This window comes from Centruroides vittatus, unplaced genomic scaffold, assembly GCF_030686945.1.
Source record: "Centruroides vittatus isolate TY-2023 unplaced genomic scaffold, ASM3068694v2 contig_2771, whole genome shotgun sequence".
NCBI lineage: Eukaryota > Metazoa > Arthropoda > Arachnida > Scorpiones > Buthidae > Centruroides > Centruroides vittatus.
Genome location: NW_027121760.1, coordinates 117,883 through 142,902, shown reverse-complemented (window position 1 = coordinate 142,902; position 25,020 = coordinate 117,883). Strand labels below are relative to the sequence as shown.

The 25,020-nt window shown below is 29.7% G+C and overlaps 1 protein-coding gene across 4 annotated transcripts in view; it reads left to right on the top strand.

Annotated features, from left to right (window-relative positions):
• LOC136972060 (thymosin beta-like) overlaps positions 1-21,831 on the top strand; it is a 55,825-nt gene extending 33,994 nt beyond the window's left edge. For 3 of the 4 annotated variants that reach the window (XM_067266606.1, XM_067266605.1, XM_067266604.1), the window contains exons 2-7: positions 1,520-1,676; positions 3,961-4,074; positions 4,442-4,555; positions 4,982-5,095; positions 5,373-5,486; positions 21,129-21,831. In XM_067266606.1, coding sequence (XP_067122707.1) covers positions 1,547-1,676; positions 3,961-4,074; positions 4,442-4,555; positions 4,982-5,095; positions 5,373-5,486; positions 21,129-21,157 — 615 coding nt within the window. In that variant the 5' untranslated portion in view covers positions 1,520-1,546 and the 3' untranslated portion in view covers positions 21,158-21,831. The remainder of the gene's footprint in view (positions 1-1,519; positions 1,677-3,960; positions 4,075-4,441; positions 4,556-4,981; positions 5,096-5,372; positions 5,487-21,128) is intronic. The other variant, XM_067266607.1, reaches the window with a different exon arrangement.
• The last annotated feature ends 3,189 nt before the right edge of the window (positions 21,832-25,020 follow it).

Sequence of the window (25,020 nt, the reverse complement as noted above, 5' to 3'; positions counted from 1 at the left end):
TACGTTAATCAAATCTTAAATTTGTAAAGAGTAAATTGAATTTTTTGGAAATTTTTTAAAATGAGGAATATAATTATTACAGGACAAAATTTTGAGTTTAAACAGGTAATCAAACATGCTATGGATTCTAATTCTAATTATGAGCAATTTAAATCAAATTGGTTATAATTAGAATGTTATTCACACTCTGTAATTCAATAACAAATATATAGAATTTTTGTTAAACTACTTAGTGTAGTTAAACATATTTTAAAATAATTTTAAGCAAATAATCCTGCACTCAGATATTTGTTAGGAATTCTTATAGTATGAAAATATAGTAATGTAATCCCATTGGAATTCAGAAATTTAATTTTTAGTGTTTCCTCCTATCACCAAAATTTTGAAAAACTTTAACTGGATTTAAGTATATTTGACATCAGCAAATATTAGGAAATACGATCTTGTGTATCATTTTTAAAAATGTTTATTGTATAAAGCTGATTATTGATCAGAATCAAATTTACTTTGTTTCATATTGTGCTATGCTTCTCTTAGAAAACATGACATAATTATAAATTCAGAAACAACAATTATAAGATGGTATTTATTACCTTAAATTAAAAAGTATATTACTACACTAAAAATAATATAATTACACTTTGTCACATACAATACAGTTAATATATATTTGTAAGAATTTAGGGAAATATTTAAATGTTAAATTTTCTGAGTAGATTTTGTACAGTATTAACCATGGATTTAGAAATAAATAACCATATATAAAGTGTTCCAAAATGTGTATTCCTAGAATGAAAGTTTGTAAATGTAGAGGAGTTCCTATAAAGTCTGTTTTGGTATTTGGCATATGTTCTTTGAAAATGCTTTTAAATTGTTTATTCCATTAGTAAATCTTTGTTTCAATATAGTAAATTTTCGTAACAATAGTATTAACCTGTGACTCAAATTACTGATCAAAATATTGAAACACCTAATAGAACTGATTTATAACTGTGATGTAATAAAATTGATCTTAATTTTATGTAAAATCTAAACAGAAAGTTCATTTTAAAATTTCGATTGTTTTAAAACTAAAAGCCATTAAAGTAAATTTTCATAGTAAAAATTGCTATTTCATAATTTTTTCTACAGTTCAATAAAACTTGCTGAGAAGAAAGCCTTGAATGTTCTTATAAGACTTCATATTATAAAGTTGTGTATAATGTATTATATGCTTTAACTACAGAATTTGGTTTAAAAATTGATAAGATAAAATAAACTGGTTTTATTTTTATCAATTTTTATTTTATCTATAATAACTGATTTTATTATTTATTATTGTACATCTAGTGTTAAACTTTTCAAAGTTAGTTAGTTCTAAAGGTGTAATCATTTGTTTACTTAAAGCATATTGAAGAAATGAGTTGATAAAATATGCTAATGTTGTTATTTGTTTAAATATTGATTTTGATTCAGAATTGATAGATTAATTTGGATTTTAAAACTCATTTACAATAATAAACTGTTTTTAATTAAATAGGAAATTTTACACTGGTTTAAAGGTGGAATGTCTAGTCCAAGCAAGGAAGAACTCCCCAAGGTTCCAGCTGCCATGAGGGAAGAATTGGCACAATTTGATTCTTCTAAGATGAAACAAATTAAAACAGAAGAAAAGAATCCGTTGCCTTCAAAAGAAGGTGAGTTTAAAAAAAAATTTATCTATTGTAATTGGAGTATGTGGGAAAATTAAGCGATAAACAATTTTAGAAAAGAAATTAAACTGCTAAAACAAACAGATTTTGTGTGGAAAAATGCATTTTTAAACATGATTTTATCATTCTACTTTTTAGACTTGGATGTAAATGACTACTGTGAGTCAATAAGAATAAATTTAGCATATTTATTAACTATTTCTTTAGAAAGGGATTAATGACTAAGGTGTAATAAAATAGTGATGAGTTTGACATTGCTGCTGCTTCCTAAAACTTATGATTTTGTTTTTCTTCCAAAAAACATTTTAATTAGAATCAATATATAATTCTATTCAAAGGATTGAATTTAAATATTAAATCTTTCTGACTGTTAAGGAATGCATTTTTTTTTCTTTTGTAGAACTTGTATATTTAACTAATTCTGAAATATAAACCTTCATAAATATAAACCATTTACCATTTATTTTGTTAGTGCTTCATCATTCGTTTTGTTTTCTAAAATATTTTAAAATTTGCCCATTGTCATGCAGACTTGTTTAAATTCTAGTAGACTATTTTTATTTTTATTAAAGAGCTGACATTAATTCATTTATTGATTCTCATTAATTAAAAGTGTATAATATTTCATTCATGTCTTGTAAGAGTCATGCTGCCTTCACCATTATCTAATCATAGATAAATTGCAGAACACTTCAAATTTGATTATAAATGTTAAAATGTATTAAATTTATGTAACAGAACATGCTTTATAATTGAAATAATTCCCTTATCTGCAAAATATTGCAAAATCTTATTGATCATTATCATTTAAAATAATCATCACTATCACTATTAGTTTGCTGATATAGTTTGATTATCTAGAATAAATAGATAAAATTTGAGATTGGTAATCTAGACTAATAAATTCAATCAATTGAATGTAATTAAGTTGGCTTCTCAAATTCAATAATTACATAATTATAAATTCAATAAATTACTTAGATTTAAATTTAAATAGTAAATAATTCATCTCAAAATCCATTAAATTACATATTAATGTAATGTCTAGTTGCAATTTTTTTAATATGTATTACATTCATTTGTCAAGAATTTTGAAAATGTATTGAACAAATATTAAAACAGACAAATCTCAGGCTTTTAAATTTAAATCTACAAATAAAAGCATTTTTGTGTGAAAAACACATATTGCATAATTTATTGGAATTTCCTGTTGATACTACTACAATGTGTACTAATTTTTTTTAGCTATTGAGAAGTAATAATTCAAATATTTTCATAATTATATAAAAATTTCGATATTCTTTTTCCTTCATTAATTTTTAATATTCAAAGAAAAACCTGCATATTAGTATCGATATTAAAACAAAATTTTATAAATTTTGTTTTAATAATTGAAAATAAATGAATATGTAAACTTTGTGTGTGCATATGTGCAAAATTATATCTTAAAGCTTAAATAGCTTCTGTAAAAACTAAATACATATTAGCATTCAGTATGATCTGTAATATCTTTATTTGAACTTGTGAAGAACTTCTGTAAAACAGTTTCATGGAAATTCAGTGATATACAGTAAATTTTATAAAAAGAAAACATCTGTATGTTTTATATATTGTATGTAAACATTGGTCTCTTCACACTATAGTAGCTAAACAAATGACTAAAGTTATTAATGTGGGATAGTAAATGCAAGGATTTTTGAACACTATTCAAATCTGCAATGGTGAAAATAGAAAATTCTGTGTGAAAAAAACTTCAGAATAATTGTACCAATTATTATCTGGAATTAAAAATTTAACATCAAATTAGTTTTGAATAAGATTTCTAATGTCCAGATTTTGTTTGAAAACTGATTACAAGCTGTATTTAAAACTGAGTATTTCAATGTACAGTATTTAAAGAAACTTTTTATTAAAACAATTCCATAGTAACATTTTCAAGAATATCAAATTTGAGTTTACTGTCTTTAACAGTCTCATTGAGTCCTTATTGAGTTTTCAGTTTGTTGCATAGAAAAAAATTTTTTAAATGTTTTTAAATAAATTGTGTAAAATACTTGTGTAAATAATTTTGTTTCCAAATTACTTAAATAATTTGCGAGTTTTAAAATTTATTACACCACTGATATTGGTTTTTAAAAATTCTTTCTTTTAAAAATATCCTCAGTTATTTTTGCATGATACTTCTTAGAACTAATTTATAATTTTTTTTATTATTTTGAAATTTATTTTATGCATGCTAATTTAATGTGTTGCATGATGCATGTCTTAGATGTCCAACAAGAAAAAGTACATAACAGTTTGATTGAAGATGTAGAATCTTTCGAACGTTCAAAACTGAATCCAACTCAAACACAAGAGAAAGTATCTCTGCCAAAACCTGAAGGTATCTAAACATTAATATTGTTTGAGTAATTTTGAATTAATGATTGATATTTATACATTAAATAGTTAATATTTTAAATGACTTAAGTTAAATTACTTAATTTTAAAATCTTTTGCCTTTGAATTTTAAATACTTTAAAAAAAAATCGAGTAAATTATCATTATTTAGTTTGTTTTTCAAGAATCAAATTTTTCTATTGTTTGAAATTTGGTAAAATTGATTCAAATGGATATTTTTCAGTTTCTAAACTTATTTTAAAACTCTAAAATGGAGACTCGGTTTTCAATAAGGCAAAAGATTAAAAGAAACAGTGCATTTAGTTTAAATAAAAATGTAAATTATTTTTAATTAAAACTTTCACTATAAGATGTGGCTCAGGAGAAAGCTCAACAGAATGTCTTGAATGGTGTTCGGAACTTCAAACGAAATTCATTAAAGCGAACGGACACAAAGGAGAAATGTGTCTTGCCCAATCAGAGTGGTGAGAGCATTTGTTTTGTTGACACTGCTGGTGACAGCGAAAAACCTGGGCAATTACCTGTTAATGTTCTAATATAAACTAATGCTTGCTTTAGAAGATGCTAACTATATGCTTTAATAGAAAATGGAAGCTGGTGATGGCTGAAAGTAGTTGATTTTTAATTTTATAAATATTTAATTTTTAACATAGTTTTATAAAATATTAGATTTTTAAACTTAGAATTTTGTAATGCTTCCAAACAAGAATTATTCACTTATTAGTTTGCATCTTTTGTAGATTGAATTCCTCAAATATAAAGTATTAAGTAAAATAATTAACTAAAGCATATTGAATTTTTTTAAATTATTTTGGCAATACATAATAAAATTTATTTTGTTAAATAACATTTTTGATATCATACTTCTAATACCAAACTACTCAACCTAGATGTCCAGCAAGAGAAAATACACCAAAGCTTTGTGGATGATGTAGAACATTTTGACAAAACAAAATTACATCGTGCTAATACTGCAGAAAAAATTATATTACCAAATACTGAAGGTAACCTAATAATGTAATTGTTGAAAGTGTTCCTTCAGTGTTCTAAATTGTCAACTGCTAACAATCCTGTGAAATTGTTCGTTTATCTAATCCTCGTTAAAATAACTGAAAATTTATGAAATTATTTTTTAGGTTCTCTTCTAAAAAGTGACGTTTTTCTTCTGTGCAATTAACATTTGTAATTGTTGTTTTTAGTCTTGTTACTAAATGTGCTTTCAGTAATTATATTACTCTTTATTAGAGGAGAAAGTTTAACTATAAAATGTATTATTAATAGAAATTGAAAAGGAAAAAGGACAGCAAAAACTACTACAAGGAATTGAATCATTTGACACTGGAAAACTGAAGCATGCAGAAACTCAAGAGAAGAATCCTTTGCCAACTAAGGAAGGTAACTAGACAAACATTACATTATAAATTTTTTGATTTTTTTTATAAGCTGGTTGAAAATTGCAACTATTTTCAGCAAATGTATTCACAATTTAACTGTGGTAAATAGATGTACTGTACTACCTCAAATTTTCCTGACAGGGTAACATGGTTATATAATGTATTATAGATTGAAACTTAATTGTTTAAAACAGTAGAAATGAGTTTCACAACACCTTTTTCTTTTTTCTAGCAATTTCTTTAATGTAACATAGAATGTGCATACAACAGTAGAAATGTTCTTGAAAATCTAAAAAAAAAAAAAAAAATTATTTTCCAATAATCAATCTGGCATTATCATTTCATTAGCAATATAATTCAGACTTAGATTTCTATAATCGTGTAAAAAGACTAAAACATCCATATGAAGAAAAATGCCACAAATCTTAAGAATTCTAAAATTATTCTTTATCCTGCAAAGTATAACTTTTAAGGGTCCAGATTCTTAAGTTATACTCTGGAGCAAAGCACATTACTCATATGTATCCCTCCACCTCAATTGGTTCATGCCAAACTTTTTAACAGACTAGAGTGAAGACACAAACTATAATTTTCTTTGGAAATATCTATCAATCAGTCAACACAGAATATTTCTTAGTGATTTTGAAAGAAATAGGCATTGTTTATAGACTTTACATAATGTTGTTTTGGAAGTGATTGGCAAATCAGAATTATTGTTTATATCAAATCCACACTACACAATACTGGAGTAAAGTTAATTACATACCTCAAAGCCTGTTACTGGTGTGAAATTAACATTAAAAAAATAAAAAAACAGATTTCCACAAATGTTCTTGAACCTCCAATGGTTCTTCTTCAGACAGTGATGAATTTCTGTTAGAATCCCATTAAATAAGAACATTATTTGAAATTCGAATATATGTTACCTGATGGCATCTCATTAGGCATGTGCACTATAGATGGTAGCAGTTGACGAGAATTTACAGTTCTTTGTCCATTAGCACTTGCCATGCTATGGACAGATTTAATTCCTCTTTGTGGTTGATACAGTTGTTGTTAAGGCTGGATTTGTAGATATATATGTTCAGTGTGTGGTGAGGTGAGGATAATTCTTGCCTGGTTAAAATCCAGCTCTGTCAGGAAGTGGCAAGCACAGTGGTGTTCCTGGCATGCTGTATGTCTGCCTTATGCTCTTTCATTCTAATCCCCAAGGAGCTCTTCATAGGGCCAATGTAAATGAGTTCTCTATTGCATCTGTGATTTTTTAATTGGGATGCTATAGACTTCAGGGACTCTGTCCCGGTTAGGAATGTCATTTCCATTACGAAGGATGTCAAATACGGTTGGACATCATCTGCATGGGATGCACATGTGCCACTTCTTAGCTATATCTGTATATATTGATTTGAGATGTGTTGTAAGTGACTAGGATCCTTTCATCATCATCAGGTCGGTCTTTGTCATGGGAGTGGGCTTAAAGTGCTTCTTTGGAACTGTGAAACCTGTCAATTAATTTATGGGTTAGTTTGGGGTACCCATGGTCCATGGCTATGCGATGAGTATATCTCAGTTCGGCATGAAGAATTTGCTGAGTGGACAAGTGAGTGTGCACTCTTCTAATTAAGGCATTATAGGCTGCAATTTTATATTGATGTGGGTTACCATTCAGTATTTTGCTTGACATTGACTTTTTCTGTAAAAGTAATTTTGTACTATATCTTATACTGGAATGCAATTACAAGGGTAATCCCAAAAGTAAGGTCTATTTTTTTTAAAATACAAAGAAATGTTTATTTTTAATAATGTTCATATCATTTTAAAGCTTGAACATTCATCTATTTTTCTACATAATCGCCATTTTGGTCAATGCATCTTTGTATGCCCATGTCATATGGCTCGCCACCATGTCGTGTCAAACCAATTGATGGAAGTGTATAGTGAGCCATGCATAGATGTCAAGAACGTCGTCAATTGGTGTAGGGAGTGTACTGAAATTCATGACAAAGAAAGAAACAGGAGACCATCAATTTCCGACAAGACAATCACGAAGGTTGAGCAAACTATGTGTGAAGATTGGCGAATCACTCTGGATGATTTCTGCATTTTGGTTCTTGGGGTTTTTTAATGCACCAGTCATAGGATTTTAACGGAAAAGTTGCAATATCGAAAGGTGTGTCCCACGACATGGTGGCGAGCTGGTGTGATATGGGCATACAAAAATTGCCATAGTGCCTACAAAAATGCATTGTCAAAAATGACGATTATGTAGAAAAATAGATTAATGCTCAAGCTTTAAAATGATATGAACATTATTGAAAATAAATGTTTCTTTGTATTTCTTCCGAGACTGCATATTACTCAATAAAAACGTTTGAAGTTAATAAATTTGGCTGCACGTTTAAAAGGTTTTTGAGTAAGTTTCTTTGTATTTTTAAAAAAAAAATAGGAGACTTTACTTTTCAATTACCTTTTGTAAAACTATCATTCTTGTCATTGCTTCTTTGCTCTGGATTTGCAAGGCTTTTTCTTGTCATCCAAAGATTTCCATTTGCTATGTGCCATTGCTCCTTTGCTACAAAGATGGCAAAAAGGACACTGGTCAGCTTTTGTTTCTTCAACATAGTATTTGTTTATGGACAGATGTTCTTCCCTAATATCTGAAGATATGTTCAGGACAATTTGCTTTACTTGACCTGTAATAATCTACCCTTTACAATTAGTTTTAAAATAATGAGGAGGAACTAACAAAGTTGGTAACATGTTTTGCACTGTCAATTACAATTTTCCAAAACAGGCATTGCTGCTTGCACTGTGTAAAATGTCAAAGATTTTATTTTCAATATTTTGATCAGTTCAAGAAACACCTTTTTGAATCATAAATAAACTTAAGTACTGTATATACTTTTACAACACCAAACAAAGGAAACAGATTAAGTGTAAACATTCGAGCAGAATTTTCAAAACAACTTGGCCTAGAAATGCCAAATTTAAATAGACTATGCATTTTGCTTAATTAAAACAAGAATAATGTCACCAACTTGTGTTCCATGGAACCCTAGGGTTTCACAATAAAATCTGTTGAATCTAGTTATGTGTGAATGTGCCAATGCAAATTTAGGATATGAAGTGTAAGTTCTAGTCTCAGATACTCTTATGATGTCCTATACACATGCTAGAGCTATTTATAGCTGTAAAAACAGTGGAGGCCAATTTATCAGTAACAGAACAAACCAAAATCTTGATGTAATGATTGACAAAATAATGAAAACCATAAAAATGGTAAAACTTCACCTAAAGCTACAAAATTACCAAAAAATTACCTTAAAAAGTATCCAACATATAAATAATAATACAATAGTTAAATATGCTTTAATTTGTCAATATTGAATCTAATGACAGGAGTGAGCAGTCAGATTTCTGATAGTACTATACATACTACAACTAGTGACGATACACCCATAACAGACAAGCATCACATGTTGCCAAGGGGTTAATGTCTCATCTGTAGTGTGTTGTATATCATATCTATGTTCTGCCAGCCATTTTTGAAGGATCTCTTTGTTGAACCAATGTACATAAGATCCCTATGAAATCTGTCATCCCTGACAGGTATACTATATACCCCCAGTGCATTGTACATGTTAATGGCATCCTTGCCATTTCTTAATAACTTATATGCTTAATTCCTCAGTATATATGTTATTGAACAGTCTTTACAAGTAGTAATATCTTGATGTAAAGTCTTTAATCCCCGGTCATAATTAATTAGTAAGTGCTTGTCTGTATGGTCAAAACTTTTATCACTCTTGTTAAGATTAGAAGTGGTGTTCATTCATTCATTTTAATATAATTGTTTGCAAAACCTTGTACCACTTTTCTAGGGTAACCATGCATAAATGCTATTTTCTCTATATGTTTTAATTCTTGCCTTGTACTATTTATGCTTGTGCAGTGTGTGAAGGCTCTTTTTGTAAGGGCTCTGAATGCTGCTATTTTGTAACTATAAGGATTATTCGAAGCAGCCGGTATGAAAAATGACTGGTACCCTGGTTTATAGTAAATGTCTGTTTCAATCTGGCCATTTCTAAGGTAGATATTCAGGTCTAGGAAGTGGGTGTGATTGTCGCTGCATTTTTTCTATGTTAAGTGTAAGACTGTACGGGTTATTATTCATGTATTGTATAAAGTTGTTAATATCTGGTTCAGCTCTCTAAATGATCAATGATGTATTTATACTCTATATCTCTTATATGGGATAATCTCTGGGAGAAACAATGATAGTATATTCTGTTCTAAGTTGCATATCATCAATTTGCATAGGTCTCCTGATAGAGGGCTGCCTATAGGCATTCCCTGTTTCTGTAAGTAAATTTTGTTATTGTACTGAAAACATGAAGTGTAGCGTAGCATGTGTGCTAATTCTAAAATCTGTTGGCAGTGTACAGGGCTTTTAACTACCTGGAATAACCAATCCCATAAGGCACAGAAGCAAGGCTCTAATTTAATAGATGGATGTAATGGTACAAAATCCAAAACTGTGATGTGTTCATTATTGGTCAATCCAATAATAGTTAATCATAGTGTTTTTCATATAAAAATATAGTGGAAATCATATAAATTTATAGTGTTTTTAGTATTGTGTATACCCAAAATTGAAAAATCATGGCATGTGTGCTGAGAGTGCTACATTTTTCTTCAAAACTCAAGTACTTAGTGTTTATAGTTATAGGGGGACTGAAAAGGTAGATACAAACGGAGGTACAAATTCGGGCATTAGTACTATTTAAAATATTGAAAGAAAAGAAATTCAACTCTTCACATTAATGACCAGTTTTTGAATTAAGTAAATTATTTGTTTTCCATTAATTTTTATTAAAGAAAAATTGTTCTTGTGTTCTATAATCATAAAAATTGTCAGTTCCAACATTTTTACTAAAGTGAAAAGGGTTCTGCAACAAAAATAAGTTGGGAACCACTGATATAATCTATATATATATATATATATAAAATTACTTAGCTTGAAATTGTCATGACCTCTTTTCTGCTGCCACACAAAAAAAAATGAAATAAAAATAGGAATGATAGACAATGGACAAAATAATGTGACAAATGCTGTACAAAAGTTTGTAATGATAATTCACATAATTTGGTACTTCATTTTACTGCAGTTGCATACAAATTCTTGATAGCACAGACTTTGTTTTTAGAATAAAAATGATACATCCCATCACAATAGAACTCTGATTATCTGAATTAATTTGTTCTGCAAAGTGATTTGGATAAATGGATTAACATGTAAAAAACGATATTACAAGGTAGCAGCACAGTATTGTATACATATTCAATGTGTGAGTAGCAATTCAATCCTACTGAATTGAATCTATTGTAGCAAATAGATGCATGACAAGTGGGAGAGAAAGGAGGGCAAGTAGTGATTCATATAATTGGACATTCAATTTAAATATGTTCATTTTTAATTTCAAAACTTAAATTTTGAAGAAATAATATTCATTTCAGATTAAATCACTAAATATTGGTTTAATTTATATAAGGAATGAGTATTTTTGGTTAATTTTTCAAAAATGCAAAGAATTTTCATATCTTATTTGTACTGTGTTCTAATTTCAAGTTACTAAAATTAGAGAAGGTTAAAAACATTATAAATGTTAAACTCTTCCTAAATTGTGCATTTATTTTCAAGGAAATGTGAGAAAAACAATAAATTCCTTTTAAAACTGGGATAAAGAGAACCAATAACTAGGTTTCTTTTTTTACCTTCCTTGCTTCAATTAGCTTATGTTCTAATTTTATTGAAAATATCAACTCTTGTATAATGACTTAATTTTAAACTTTAATCTTCAATTCCTAAAACATGAAAAAATTCTTCTAATGAAAAACATTGCTTTCCATCTATACAAACAGATCACATCGTGATACCCCAGATGTTTTCAATAGTGTTTAGCCAGCTGATAGTCTGAACCTATTCTAAGAGTGTTATGTTTTTATTTGAACTAAACCATTCAAGATTTTAAGATGAAAATGGGTGCATTATGTAGTTGAAATAAAATGTGTGTGCTGTTAAACTGTGCCAATAATGGTTCCAAGTTAATTGCAAAATTATTTAAAGCATTCTCAAGAATTCATATGAAATGAAGAAATACTAAACTAACTTTTCCTTTAACAATGAATGTATTAAATGAAGAAATGTTAAATTTAAATATCAGAAGGTAACTTACTGCTTTGAAGTTCAAATGTGGTTTCCCCCCCAACCTTTGAAATTATGACTGAAAATCAGAAAACAGGAAACTTGTTATAAAGATACATTGAAAAACAATTTCAATGATAAAATTTTCTATACTACCAAAATAATGATAGTTCTAATTTTATCACTCACTCACTCTATATAAATTACAGGATGTTACATAACTTTGTGCAAGTTGTCTTAGCAGGATGTAAAAATAGTAATTATCATCCTAGCATTGAAAATTTGTCTTTCATTGTGTGTGGGGGATTCAGTTTCCAGCATTTCTTCAAGGAAAGTAAACAAGGGATTTTGCCATAGTGATTTTTTTTCCTCTTTTAGGGAGATTTACTTACAGTAGGAATAACAAAGTAAAGTGTGGGAAGATGAGAGGGGAAGATTTTTGTACTGACCAGTGTGTATAGACTTCCATTTTTAAATGAATTATTATTTCATCTTTTTAAATGCAAAAAAAAAAACAATCAGTAAATTGCTTTTAATATTGAACTTAAATTGTTTTGATAAATTTACTATTTCATTGTTAAAATTATTATATAGGAACTAATAAATTATAAATGTTATTAGAGATGATCTGTTTTTTAAAATATATTCTTTTGAGTTTTTGTTTAGTAGGTATTAACTTCAAATTGAAAATATTTAAACTTCAGTTAATTGAAACTATTGTTGCTTTTTTTCCCTTCTAAATATTGAATAATTTTCTAAAAATTTTTTAAAAAAAAAGTCCTTATATTCAATGTTATGAAAATGTTAGCTGAAATAAGCATTTACTAAACTTATTTTTTCAAATTCCTTTCATAATATAGTGAAATAATGTGTGTGTGTGTGTAAATTCAATACACATCTATACTATTATGATTTCAATTTCACTAACAAACTATTGAATATATACATACAATCATAAAATACCTTAGTGTGTGTATTCAATAGTTTGTGTATTTATACACACACACACACACACACACACACACACACTATGGGAAATGAATTTGAAGTGTAGATTCACCAAATAATAAAAAGAACATAGGGTGGAGGCAACAGAGGCAGGACAGAAAAGGTGTGATGTCAGTGATATGTTGTAACTGCAGTTGTGTAAGTTGTTGCTACTATCTTGTCAATTGTTTGAACCTGTTAACTAGTCATCCTACATACTAATATATATATAGAACATCCTACATATTGTATAAGTTCAAAAATAGAATATTTGTGTCAAATTTTTAAATTTTAAGGTAGCAATTTATCTACAAAGATCTATGTATAGACTGTTCTTGCATGCTGATATATATAAAATGTTGATTGATTTAATATAAATATAACAAAGTATATTATATAGTTAGGCCAAGCTCATTCATTTTCCTTTTTTTAAAATTCACTTCCTTGTCATTCCATTCTGGGATTTAGTCTTACCCCTTTCATATGGATGGCTTTTATTGGTCCAATGGAGTAAGGGGAAGAGAAGGCTTTGAAAGGATGAACAGCAAAGCAAAGGATACATTCCTGGTCTTCCTGATTGTATCTGTGGAGTGAGAATTATAAATCTGTCATGACTTTGTCAGAAAAGAGAGAAGAGTGAATGATATAAGGAATGATTTTCAAATCTGATTCCATTGACAGCTTTGTCTCACCAAGGGAGGATCAGACATTCAGGTTTCTGATTTGAATGAAATATGGTGAGCCTGTAGCCATTAACACACTTCCTCATCCAAATAATAGGATCCCTCACATTTTGAAACAAAAAACAAAAAGCCTGTGAAAATTGAGTGTTTAGTTAATAAGGCTTTGAAAGTTTCATTGTTTATTGGAACAGCAATAACAGAGTGAACAAGACTCTAGCCAGTGAAGTGACCTGATATAAGTTCAAAACATCTCAATTTTAGTTTTTTTAATGTAACATAATTATTATTTTACTGTATCATTAGCATTATTATTACTGTTGTTCCTCACATTTTAAAACTTTTGAAACAATGCGGATGCAAGAAGTTGGAATTTTAAAAATATATACTGTATCACCACACGCAAATTTGCTTCAAACATTATTATGCATGGATGAAAGACAAGTCTGTTATTTTCATAACATAGCATAGTGGGCACACAGCACAATTCATCATTCATTGCCAAAGGGACTAAAATGACTAAGACTAGAAAGTTTGATTAAATTATATTCCTGACATATATACATGTGGAAATTTTAAAATTTATCAAAAAATAAAGGAATTATAGTTAACTCTTCTATTAGATCTCTTCAGGATATATGGAACAGTGTATAAACTGCCACCTCACAGTGTGTGTTAAACCAAAAATTAGTCAAAAATCTAATGGAATAAACTGAGAACAGGTGGAAATGTGAGACTAAAACAGTGGTTCCCAACCTTTTCTAGGATGCGGAACACTTTTGTGAGCAATTTTCTTTAGCGGAACACTTAAGTTAATATGAAATACATAAGCTTGTCATCAGTTATTTTATTAGAATTGAGCAGTTATAATTCAAAATCTCTACTCATATTATTAATGCTAATTCTAAGACAGGAAAAAATATACCTAAATAACTTTAATGGGAAACTTGTGCCTGATGTTTTTTACATATTTCATTCAGTTTTTATCATTGCCTTTATCTTATTCGAAACAGTAATACACTCCATAAGTACGAGTCGTACACATATATTTAAGTTTATGAAAATTTTATGATTTTAATTTTTTGTTATTCGGCGGCTCGAATACGATTGTACACTTTCTGATTTGCGACTAAATCTGCGGAACACTTGGGAGATGCTTACGGAACACCAGTTGGGAACCACTGGACTAAAATTAATATAGAGAACTTAGTGCAATGAAATGGACAAGTGGAGATACAGCTGAAAAATGCATGGAGAGAATAAAAGGCCTAGTTGGATAATTATGGTGAAAATGTTTAAAATCTTGTCCTAGATCAGTAATTTTTAACTGATGTGCACAAAAATTTTTGAAGGTTAAGTAAATTATTGTTCTTTGAGCTTCTTTTGAAAATAAGTGTACTACATGTCAAAATTAAAATCCCTTTAAATTGATTATACAAGTTTTTCATTATTATAATAAGGTAAACTTTAAAAAAAAGGCCACAGTTGGTTGATGTATTGAATAAGATAATTAATTGTTATGCACATAAATATCTTATTCAAATTCTTTAAATCAAAAATGTGTCTAATTGTCTATATTTAGTTCAAATTATTTTAACTTAGAAATAGGACATTGGGCAGGTTTTTAAAGGCAATTATCATGCCACTTTTAAATGAAATCAAGATTTAATGTTAATTGCTTTTTTTATGTAAATGAAAATTACTAATTTAAATAACTATTGTAACCTGCTTCTATTTTAAGGAACAATATTGTTGTATTTAATTTACAAAACCTAATTCTTTTTGTCTATATTTTAAGTGGCAAGCAATATGGCAATAGAATGTTTATAAACAACTTTAAATCATATGATTTCCCCCCTCAGAAATTTAATTACAGGTTCAAGTGTGCTATGAAATAAAAACAAAAGGTTTAAAAACCCTCTCCTAGATTAATAACTATTTAATGTGTTTAAGGAATAGTCCCTAATAAAAGTAATAGATGATTTTAAGGGGAAGAGATTAAAAGAAAGTATTTGATTTCATGGATATGAAAGGAAATAACACTAAATGATATGCAGAAAACTGTAGAGAATAAAGACAACTAAGATGGTATAGGTGTAATTAAACATACATATGGCAAGATTGTTGTATGGATGCACAAATGAATATAAAGGATTAATGGATTATGAGAATAGAGAATTTTATAAATGTTTGAAACAACAATTAAGGCTACAAAGGAAGAGCGTGTGAAAGAAAAAATTGCCATATACAAACATCTCAAAGCCCGATGTTTTAAGCAAACAGATTACCTAATCTGATGGGCTACTTTTCTGCAAAAAAAAAACTAAAAAGTAATCAGGCTACTTTTTTGTGATTATTTAAATTAATTGCTAAATAATTTGTCACTAGAGGGAATTTTACTAATAAACCAAATGATTGCTATATTGAATCTGACTACTTTACTTCAAATTTAATAATAGTAGTGGTAATTTGGTACTAGAGGTAGGTATTAGGTGCCATCTCTTATAATCAAATTAATATTTATTAAATAATAAGAGATGGCACCTAATGCCTACCTCTAGTTAAATTTGAAGTAATTTTACTTCAAATTTAATATTAGTAGTAAAATAGTCAGATTCAATATATCAATCATTTGGTTTATTATTAAAAAAAAATTGCCCTTCCTCTTGTATAGTACATTTTTGAAACTAAGTTTTAAATTATTCATGAACTAATGTGAGTTGTCTAAAATAACAATGTTAACAGTAAATTTATGCTTCAGTTATTTTTCTTTGAATTTTTCTCTTTGTAGAAGTCCAGTTTTGTAGATGTCATTTACATTTATTATTCTACTGTTAACTAAAATAAAATTTGATACTCGTAACTTAAAATGATCTGTTTGTAGTCTATTTTGACTTCTCAAGTTAATTGAATTCTTAGTGCTAAATCCTTGCTCTAAATGTGCTTGATGCTTGAAATGTTCCCATATCATAGACAATAGATGTTACAAAACTGTTAGATATGAATTTTCAAAGTGTCACTGAAAGTTTTGTGATTTCAATCTTACTTTCCTGGCTGTTATGTATACATAAACAAGAGAAAGTATGGGAATTGTGTCAGATTTGATTCTTAGTTTTTTGCAAATCTGTTTTGAGACCACCTGAATTCAAAATGGTTAAAAATTCTATGTTAGTATCTTTTACAGTTAATATCTCAGGATGGGATAAAGATTAAATGAAACTTTGGTGGCTTGTATAGGAGGGACATTGATGCTATTAAATTTCGGTGGTGGAAGTTCAAGAGTGGGGAGATAGAGGGAGTTTGTGTATCTCAAGGAGTAAAACTTAATGAAGATTTTATTAACATTTACACTTTCATAAAACTAACCCTTGCCCTCAAAATTAAGCTTGTTGCCATTTTATAGTAATTGTTATAAAAACTTTATTTTTAATCTGATAACAGAGGGTGCCCCACACGATTTTATTTTTTGCTTAATAATAATAATAATTTTTTAATGACTCATAACAGCTGGGAAAGTTATGTAACTCTCATTGTTAATTTTTTCTTTTGTTTTGAAATTATAAATTTTAATTCCAAATATTTTTTTGATATTTTAGAAATAACATCATTTTCATTATTTGGATCATAAAAGCAGAATATTTACATACAAAGCAATCTGCTGTGTGTGCAGGAAGAGCTACACATCTACACAGCTTGGAGGGAACATTGATTCTAGGTTTCATGCAATTCTTGAGGAATATTGGCTATGAAGACAGTGGAAATTTTTCAAATCAGCAGTTACTATAAGAATGATCTACTGCTGCTGATGAACATTTGTCTGCAGCAATAAATCATTGGGAAAAGAACATGCATTGGTGGAACTAAGAGGTTGAAGCTATACAGGCAGAAGTTTTGCTTAGCGTGTCTAAGTTCAACATCATCTAACTGCAGCCAAATATATTGAGATGCAAAAAGCTGTAGTAGAGATTGAAATTAATGGAGAGAGCCTGAGAAATTGATGATAAAAACTGGAATGAATAAAACTATACAATTGAAAACAAAATATTCTGGCAGAGTAATTATCACTTTTGTGGGAAGAGGGACATGCTGTTTACTCAATGGAGTGCAACTGTAGAACTCCATAAGGTGCCTTTATCAACAGATGGGAAGAGTAAATGAAAAGACTTTAATGGTCTAAACCCACTCAATGCTGGAAAAGCTGATATTGGCAAGATGCATTTTGGGATAGTGTGCGGTCTCACCATAACAGAAATCAAAAATCTGGCAAAGCAGTAGATGGTTTTGAAATCAACCTGAAATATTGAAAGCCTTGAAAGCTGATGGCATATCCTAGTTAACTTCAGTCGGACAGCAAAGCAATGTCATATTGGGGTTATAATTTCTATCTTTAAGAAGGGAGAGAAATGGATGCTCTAATTATTGGGGCATCTGATTATTCATGGAGATTAAGCAATGTGCTTAGAAAGAAAATGCAGAGGCATTATTCTAGCATGAGTAGTATAGTTTTCAGCTTGAGAGAAGCACAATAGATCAATCTTTGTTCTCTGACAAATCTGAAATATTGGAAATATACAACAAAAGATCCATTTGCTTCATAGATCTTGAAGGTGTATACTTGTAACAGTTCCTTGAGATAAATTGTCGGAAATAGTATAAGAATATGGAATTAATGGCCAACTTTTAGTAGGATTTTGATAGGATTCCTCAGTAACCTATTTTGTTCATTGTTCATATGAAGTGATAGATGCATTCAGGAAAATTGTTCTTTTAGAGACTAGTCTAGACTGTTGGATGACCTGATTCAGCTCAGTCACTCAAAGCAATCTTCAGATTGATAAGTTTTACAGCTATTTGTGTTGATGCTGGAGTGAAAAATAAATATGCCAAAGACAGAAGTATTGATAATGTCAAGAAATCAATGTATTCTCCAACTAAACACTTAAATTTGAGCTAGATGAAGTTTAAATATTTAAGAATTACATTTATGAGTGATGGAAAATAAGACTGAAATACACCCAAAGTGACTGAGAAGGTACAGTACCACACTATGAAACTAATTGGTCAGTATTCAAGAAATAGCTGGAAAGGTAATGCCATCAGTCTTCCACTCAATCTGTCCCAATCCTCGTCAATGGGCATAAACATTGTGTAATGATGAAAAAGTGGTTTTAAAAACAGGCAACAGATGAGATTTCTCAGAGCAGCAACTGGTGTTAAGAGGCTTGAGGTTTGCAACACCAGTATATGTATATCTCATCATCAAGCAGTGCTGCTTTGCATTGAGGTATCACAATTACATTAATTTGGATTTGTAAATTACAATGCTACAGGAAAGATTTGTTCAGACAATTATATTTTTATACCTCAATGGAAGGCTAAGAACAGAAGGATGGATCATATTTGGGAACTTGGTTGGATATGTCTTTGAATTAGAGCATGAGAGCTGATTGTAATTGCTACTGATCAAGGAATTTGAAGACTAGTGGGACTGCTGGTCCCATTACTCTAGCAGGACTTAAAATGAATGAAAATTAAGTAGTATATTAATTGATTTGATTTGTTGTGAAACTGTGTTGTATTGTCTTAGAAGTGTTGAACAGAAGATTGTGTTAATAACAATCACTTGGCTTTTTCCACCTTTATTTAGTTGAATAAAGGTGGAAAAAGTCAAGTGATTGTTTATTAACACGATCTTGTGTTCAACACTTCTACTATATTAATTCTGTTTACTTACTCTTATCAATTTCTGTTTATATTCTTGGACCTTGTTCATTAATTAACAGGACTTATTGTACTGATGTAATTTCTGATTAGCAAATAGAGATCTTAGTCAAAAAGTCAAAGCAAAATATCTTTATTTTCACCTATACTGTCTGTGTTTTGGACCTGAAAGCTCATCTTCAGCAGGTTTACAATATTAGGTGCTATATTGTCCACTATTAATACACCAATACAGACAAAGTATTAATAGTGGACAATATAGCACCTAATATTGTAAACCTGCTGAAGATGAGCTTTCAGGTCCAAAACACAGTGTGAAAATCTTCTCTATTTGCTAATCGAAAGCTACACTATTATAATAAGTCCTATTAATAAACAAGGTCCAAGTAGACAAAGATACAAACAGAAATTGATAAGTACTGTATATTTCTTGTCTAGAGAGGAAAATCCAAAATATATAACTTACAAAATATCACAATGAAAATAATTATAAAAAAAAAAACTTCTTATACTTTTTTTTTTCAACAATAGGAACACACGACATTAAGTTCTTATATCCTTTTCAACCAGAGGAAAAACACTTATTAAAACATAAGAACAAATTTCATTTGTAGATTTACTTGTTCACTATGAAATTGTTACTTCTACAAGCAAATGTTTTTTTCATTTTCAAAAATGATTGATTGCACTTGAAATGCTTATTATCTGATTTTTCATTAGTTCTTCAGGTTATATTGGAAAGTAGCTAAAAATCTTATTTGGTAATGATTGTCCATTTCTGTTATTTAAGTTTAAATGAATAATTTTTACAAAAATATCTATTTACAACAACACTTTTCATTATAAAAATATGGTTTTGTAAGATGCTTTAATTTTGGTTCACTGTTTTGCTTAGTCTTTTTTTGTGATCATATTTTGAGTTTATCACTTCCAAATGTTAGCTAACTCAAAAATATGGATGATCCAGCTAAGTTGTGATTTTAATTCTCTATCCGACAGACAAGTCAAGCTTAACAATGTCAGTTTTTTATAAATCAAAGTTTTATTTGTTAGGATTGTCCATACACTTATTTTGGATGCTGCTACATAGTGTTCAATGTGCCTGCCTTTTGAAAATCACTAATGCAGAAATTACTGATAACACTATCAAATTTCTGGTGTAATAATCCGCAAAACTTTAAGATCTGAAAGTTTGCATAATTCAAGGCCTTAATGTCTTAATACTTCATCTTTTTAAGAAGCTCATAAAAAAAAATGGATTAATGACTAGAGATATTGGTAATGAGGCATAACCAACATTGAATATTTTGGATAGCAATGAGAAATTGCACACACTCAAAGTATGGCATTAAGAAAATTTAAAGCCTTGTTTGGTGTGTAAGGTGTTGCCCTAATCTGCATGAACCACATTACCTCAATGTTTTGTTTTTATATTTGTATAAAACCACTTAAGAATATAGATACATTATTCAATACTAATTCTTGTAGGTGCCATGTTTTACAAGAACAGAAATGTCCTGTATAGACAAATGCTGAAACCAAAAGAATGACACTTCAACTTAAAGCACAAATATTTAAAATTGAGTTATTCAGGGATACTGAGAATTAAAATCCCAACTTTTAGCTGGTACATCCTATATAAGCAAAAGTTATGTAAGAAAATCTTTAACTTATATTTTCAGCTTTTTATTTAAAAATTACACTGACAGAGTTCTACTTGCTTATGCTATCTCTGATAGTTTTGCACAAGGAAATAAACCAAATGAATAATCATGCAAATTGATTTTTTTTATACCCAAAAGTTTTAATCTCTGATCTAGTCTCAAAAGAAAAATCAGTATAAAAATGTAGAACTATCAGTTTTTTAGTTTTAATAATTAACTTTTATCATCAGTTTTAAAAATATTTTGATTTTTTTATAAATTAGCCTTGTGCATCAGTGATTTTGTTCATTTTTGAAGTTTTAATACCTTTCTTACATAAATTTTATTGTGTTTTTTGTTTAAAATACAAACCAAACTTTAGTAATATTAATATTTTATATTTTTAGTTATTGCCCAAGAAAAGAGTGCTGCTTAATGGTGTCTATATCCTGGGACCAAATTTCCAGATTCTGCTCACCAGTAACTTCCAGAAAATGCCATGTAATCAGTTTTCAAATAGTACTTTGCGGTGCTTGTGGCAATATCATTCATTTTCCTAATCTAGAGATTTCACAGAATTACATTCCTATGAATACTGACATGTCTTCTTGTATTAAATTGTTATAATACACACATACCAATGAATTCCATAAACACGTGTATCAAATATTACTTTTTTTGTATTTAAATTGTGTAACTTTATTAAAAAAGTATTAACTGGGAAATCTCTGATTAGATAAAAATTTTGTGATCTAAGTGTTAAGCATTTTGAAAGTATTATTTTCCACGGTTTGTGTGACCAAACATAAAGTGTGCCTTTATTTTGTACTAGTCGGGATATTTAGTTCCTTTCCATATCTGAGAAAGAGACATTGTGCAAATAAAATTTTTTCAGTACTATTTTCAATAACCTTTGTACTAAAGTGGATGTGGTCATTTTCTAATGGGATAATGTCACTTTTTTACTATGAAATTTTGCTGATTTTTCATAATGCTATTAAAATCACTTTGGTAGTTCAATTTTTTGTAAAACTATTGATAATTTTTTGTAAACTGTTGGTAATTTGTATGTAAAAGCCACAATTTTCAATAAATGACTAATAACAAAAACTGTTTTATTTTTAAATGGACAAGTGAGACAAACTAGCTTCACTTTTCTCATTTTAAAAACCACCTTAAAACAATTTAACATGCTAGTTCAGTTAACACAAAAAACCTGTTCGAGACAGCTTTATACTAATAATTTTCTCGAAATCACGAACCAACTTAAACTTTTTATATCTGCCATTAATTAAAATAGGAGACGTAAACGATTTTACATCTCAAGTTATACGATTCAAATCCTAAACTCAATGTTTGCCCACAATTTCTGATCTAGTTGAAACTTTGCATTTGTTTGTATTTCTAATGATAATAAATTTTTTAGTTTGCATACAATGTCAGCAATTGGCAAAAGATTACCGAAAAATCAAAATCAGCATAACACCAGTTTAAATGAACCATCGTGTGTATAATATAACTTGACAAATTAAGACATTTCAAAGAACTCAGACTAGTGCCTTTGTTGCACTGTTGTCCACAATAGATCTCATTGTCATCGTTCCGTTGACTTTAACTGAAGTGGAAGAAACCTGTCCTTCCATAGTAATAAAGTCTGTCCAAGTATTGATGATTGCAAATCGTGATGAAATGTCCCATTTAGTTCGTGAAGTCATAGTCGGGTAAAAGATAATTTCCAGGTCACGTCGTCGAGAAGACCTTGCAGAGAAAAGGTTGATCTGGAAAAAATAATCCAGCAAGGCTTTTTTTATACCTCAGAATCTATTTACACTCCTTCTCTTAGAGTCCTTCCTCACGTGCCTGTCTCTTCATCGACCATTACGGGACTTCGGGTATTTCTGTTCCAGGAAATAGATGAAAGATGAGGTGCTTTCATTCGGAGAAGGCAAAATCACCATTTCTTATTGGGTTAACTAGATTCCACTCTCCACCATGCACAAATTGAAGAGATGGTGGACTGTCTCCAGAGGTATTCCACTTAATTCTTTGAAATTATCCATCAAGCAGTGGCATGCCGTCATTGGAAGCGGTGCTTCCACCGCTTCCACCTTCCAATGACCTTCCCTTGTATTTTCTAAAATATAAATTTTCATATTTTAACGTACTTTGAATTAATTAAAATTAATATTTTATTATAACTGCATTATGTATATTACAAATTTCTATACTACATGTGAAAAAAACGATAAGATTGCTATTGTATATTCGAATAATTCCGTGGCGGAAGGAATGTCGAAACGGAGTCAGCTTCCAAGCAGCCAGATTATAGGCATTGGCGCATGCGCTTTACAGAGTACCAACCTCACCCAGTTTAGTTGGTGGAAGCTTCACACTTATAACGCTTCCAATTTTATATCCCGGACCAGGGCCGGATTTACCAATCCAGGGGCCCTGGGCACAAATTCGGTGGGTGTCCCCCCTTTAAGAGTAGGCATATTTGATGATTTAGAAAATTTACACAAAATACTGTACTTTCAATTAGATTTGAACTATTAAGTTGTAAATTTCATTTAAAAATAAGGTTATTGTAAACATGCATATATTTTATTGTGTAAAACGAATTATTTTAATTTAACTGAAAAATACCTATTGAAATTTTTTCCCGAAATTTTCCGATGTTTCATAGGTTTTTCCCGGGTTTGGTTTTCTCTGCCTGTAGCCCTCATGATTAGGCCACACTAGGCGTGTGGCCTAATCATGAGAGCAACAGAATCATGTCGCAGTAATAGAAAAACAATTATGTTTAAACATAATTTTTTTTTTTAGTTTTGTGGGGGCCCTGGGCACAGGCCCCAAATGCCCTTATGTAAATCCGGCCCTGTCCCGGACAGGTTCTGGGCTGTTAGCCGCCTGCCTTCTAGATATTCGGCCGCCCTCGCCCGATTATGTGAATCATGAGTAGACTAGATCAAGGGTGGACAACGTTTTTTATAACATTGGCCAGAATACATTTTACGTTTTTTCCGCGGACCGTAGTAGTTAATTGATGCCTTCTTGTGACCTGTAATTTTTTAGTCTGCAAATATGAAATAAATAAATGTAATAATTAACTTCTTTTATTTATTTCTCTTATCGTTTTCGAAAAATTACAAAGAATTGGAAAAATACGGTAACTATTAGTTATTTTTCCAATTCAATAATCTATTAAAGATCTCGCGGGCGGCCGGCGGAAAAATCGTAAAATTTATTCTGGCCCATGTTATAAAAAAGGTTGCCCACCCTTGGATTAGATTTATAACTTAACCCAACCGATAGGAGTTTACTGGCATGTTTTTGATAGTTCTGTATAGTTTAATGGATTTTTTAAAACTCCTGTCAAGTATTTGATATTTTTATTCCGCTCTCCCATCTTATATTACTTACGGATTTCGATGTTAAACCAGTGTTGTTACGATTTAGTATGTCCCCATCTGTAAGCGGATGCTGAAAAAAAAGTGTACAATTCTTGTATAATGTTAAAAAAATTAACTGTTACTTTGGCAGCATCATTTACAACTAAATTTAATGAATACAAGATACAAAAAAAGCTCTAAAATTTTTTTCCTTAAATTTACGATTTATGTATCCGTCGTAAAAATTTGTTTTTCCGCTGTTTTCCCAAGACTACAGATATTCAGGTACAAAGTAACTGGTTTCGACTTATTTCTACTTGAGTAATTAAATAACTAAGAGATTAGGGAATTGGGGACATAAATGAAAGAGCCAGAATTTTACTTAACCGAACCAATCTTTAGCCGAGTACAGTGGGGACTGATTTCTTCATAATATTAGATAATAAAGACAGAAATTTTTCCAGTTCAATGAGAGTGACTAAAAAGTTGGAAATTTTCGTGGACCCTGGTCCTAAAACGAATTAGTTAGAAAACAAATGACAGACAATCTATTAAGTTTAACATATTTAGATTTTTATAGCTATGGCGAGAAACGTTTAAAATTTACACAACCCTGTTGCGTCCTTTGAGATATACTAGAGATATACTATAAAAGAGGCATTTGACATTGACCGGTATCGGCCCCCTCGGGATTTGGCATGCACACACTGCACACCTACCTGGACCGTCTCCGATTTCAACATTAGCCACTCGTATCGAGCTATTTGACTAAGTGGATTGTTTTAAAATTTAAAAAGTAAAGAATATTTTACGTTATTTCAATTCCTACTATGCTATTATTTCACACTCTCCCTATATTTATTTATTTATTTAGCTTGTTCAAATTTTCAATCGTTAATAAAATACT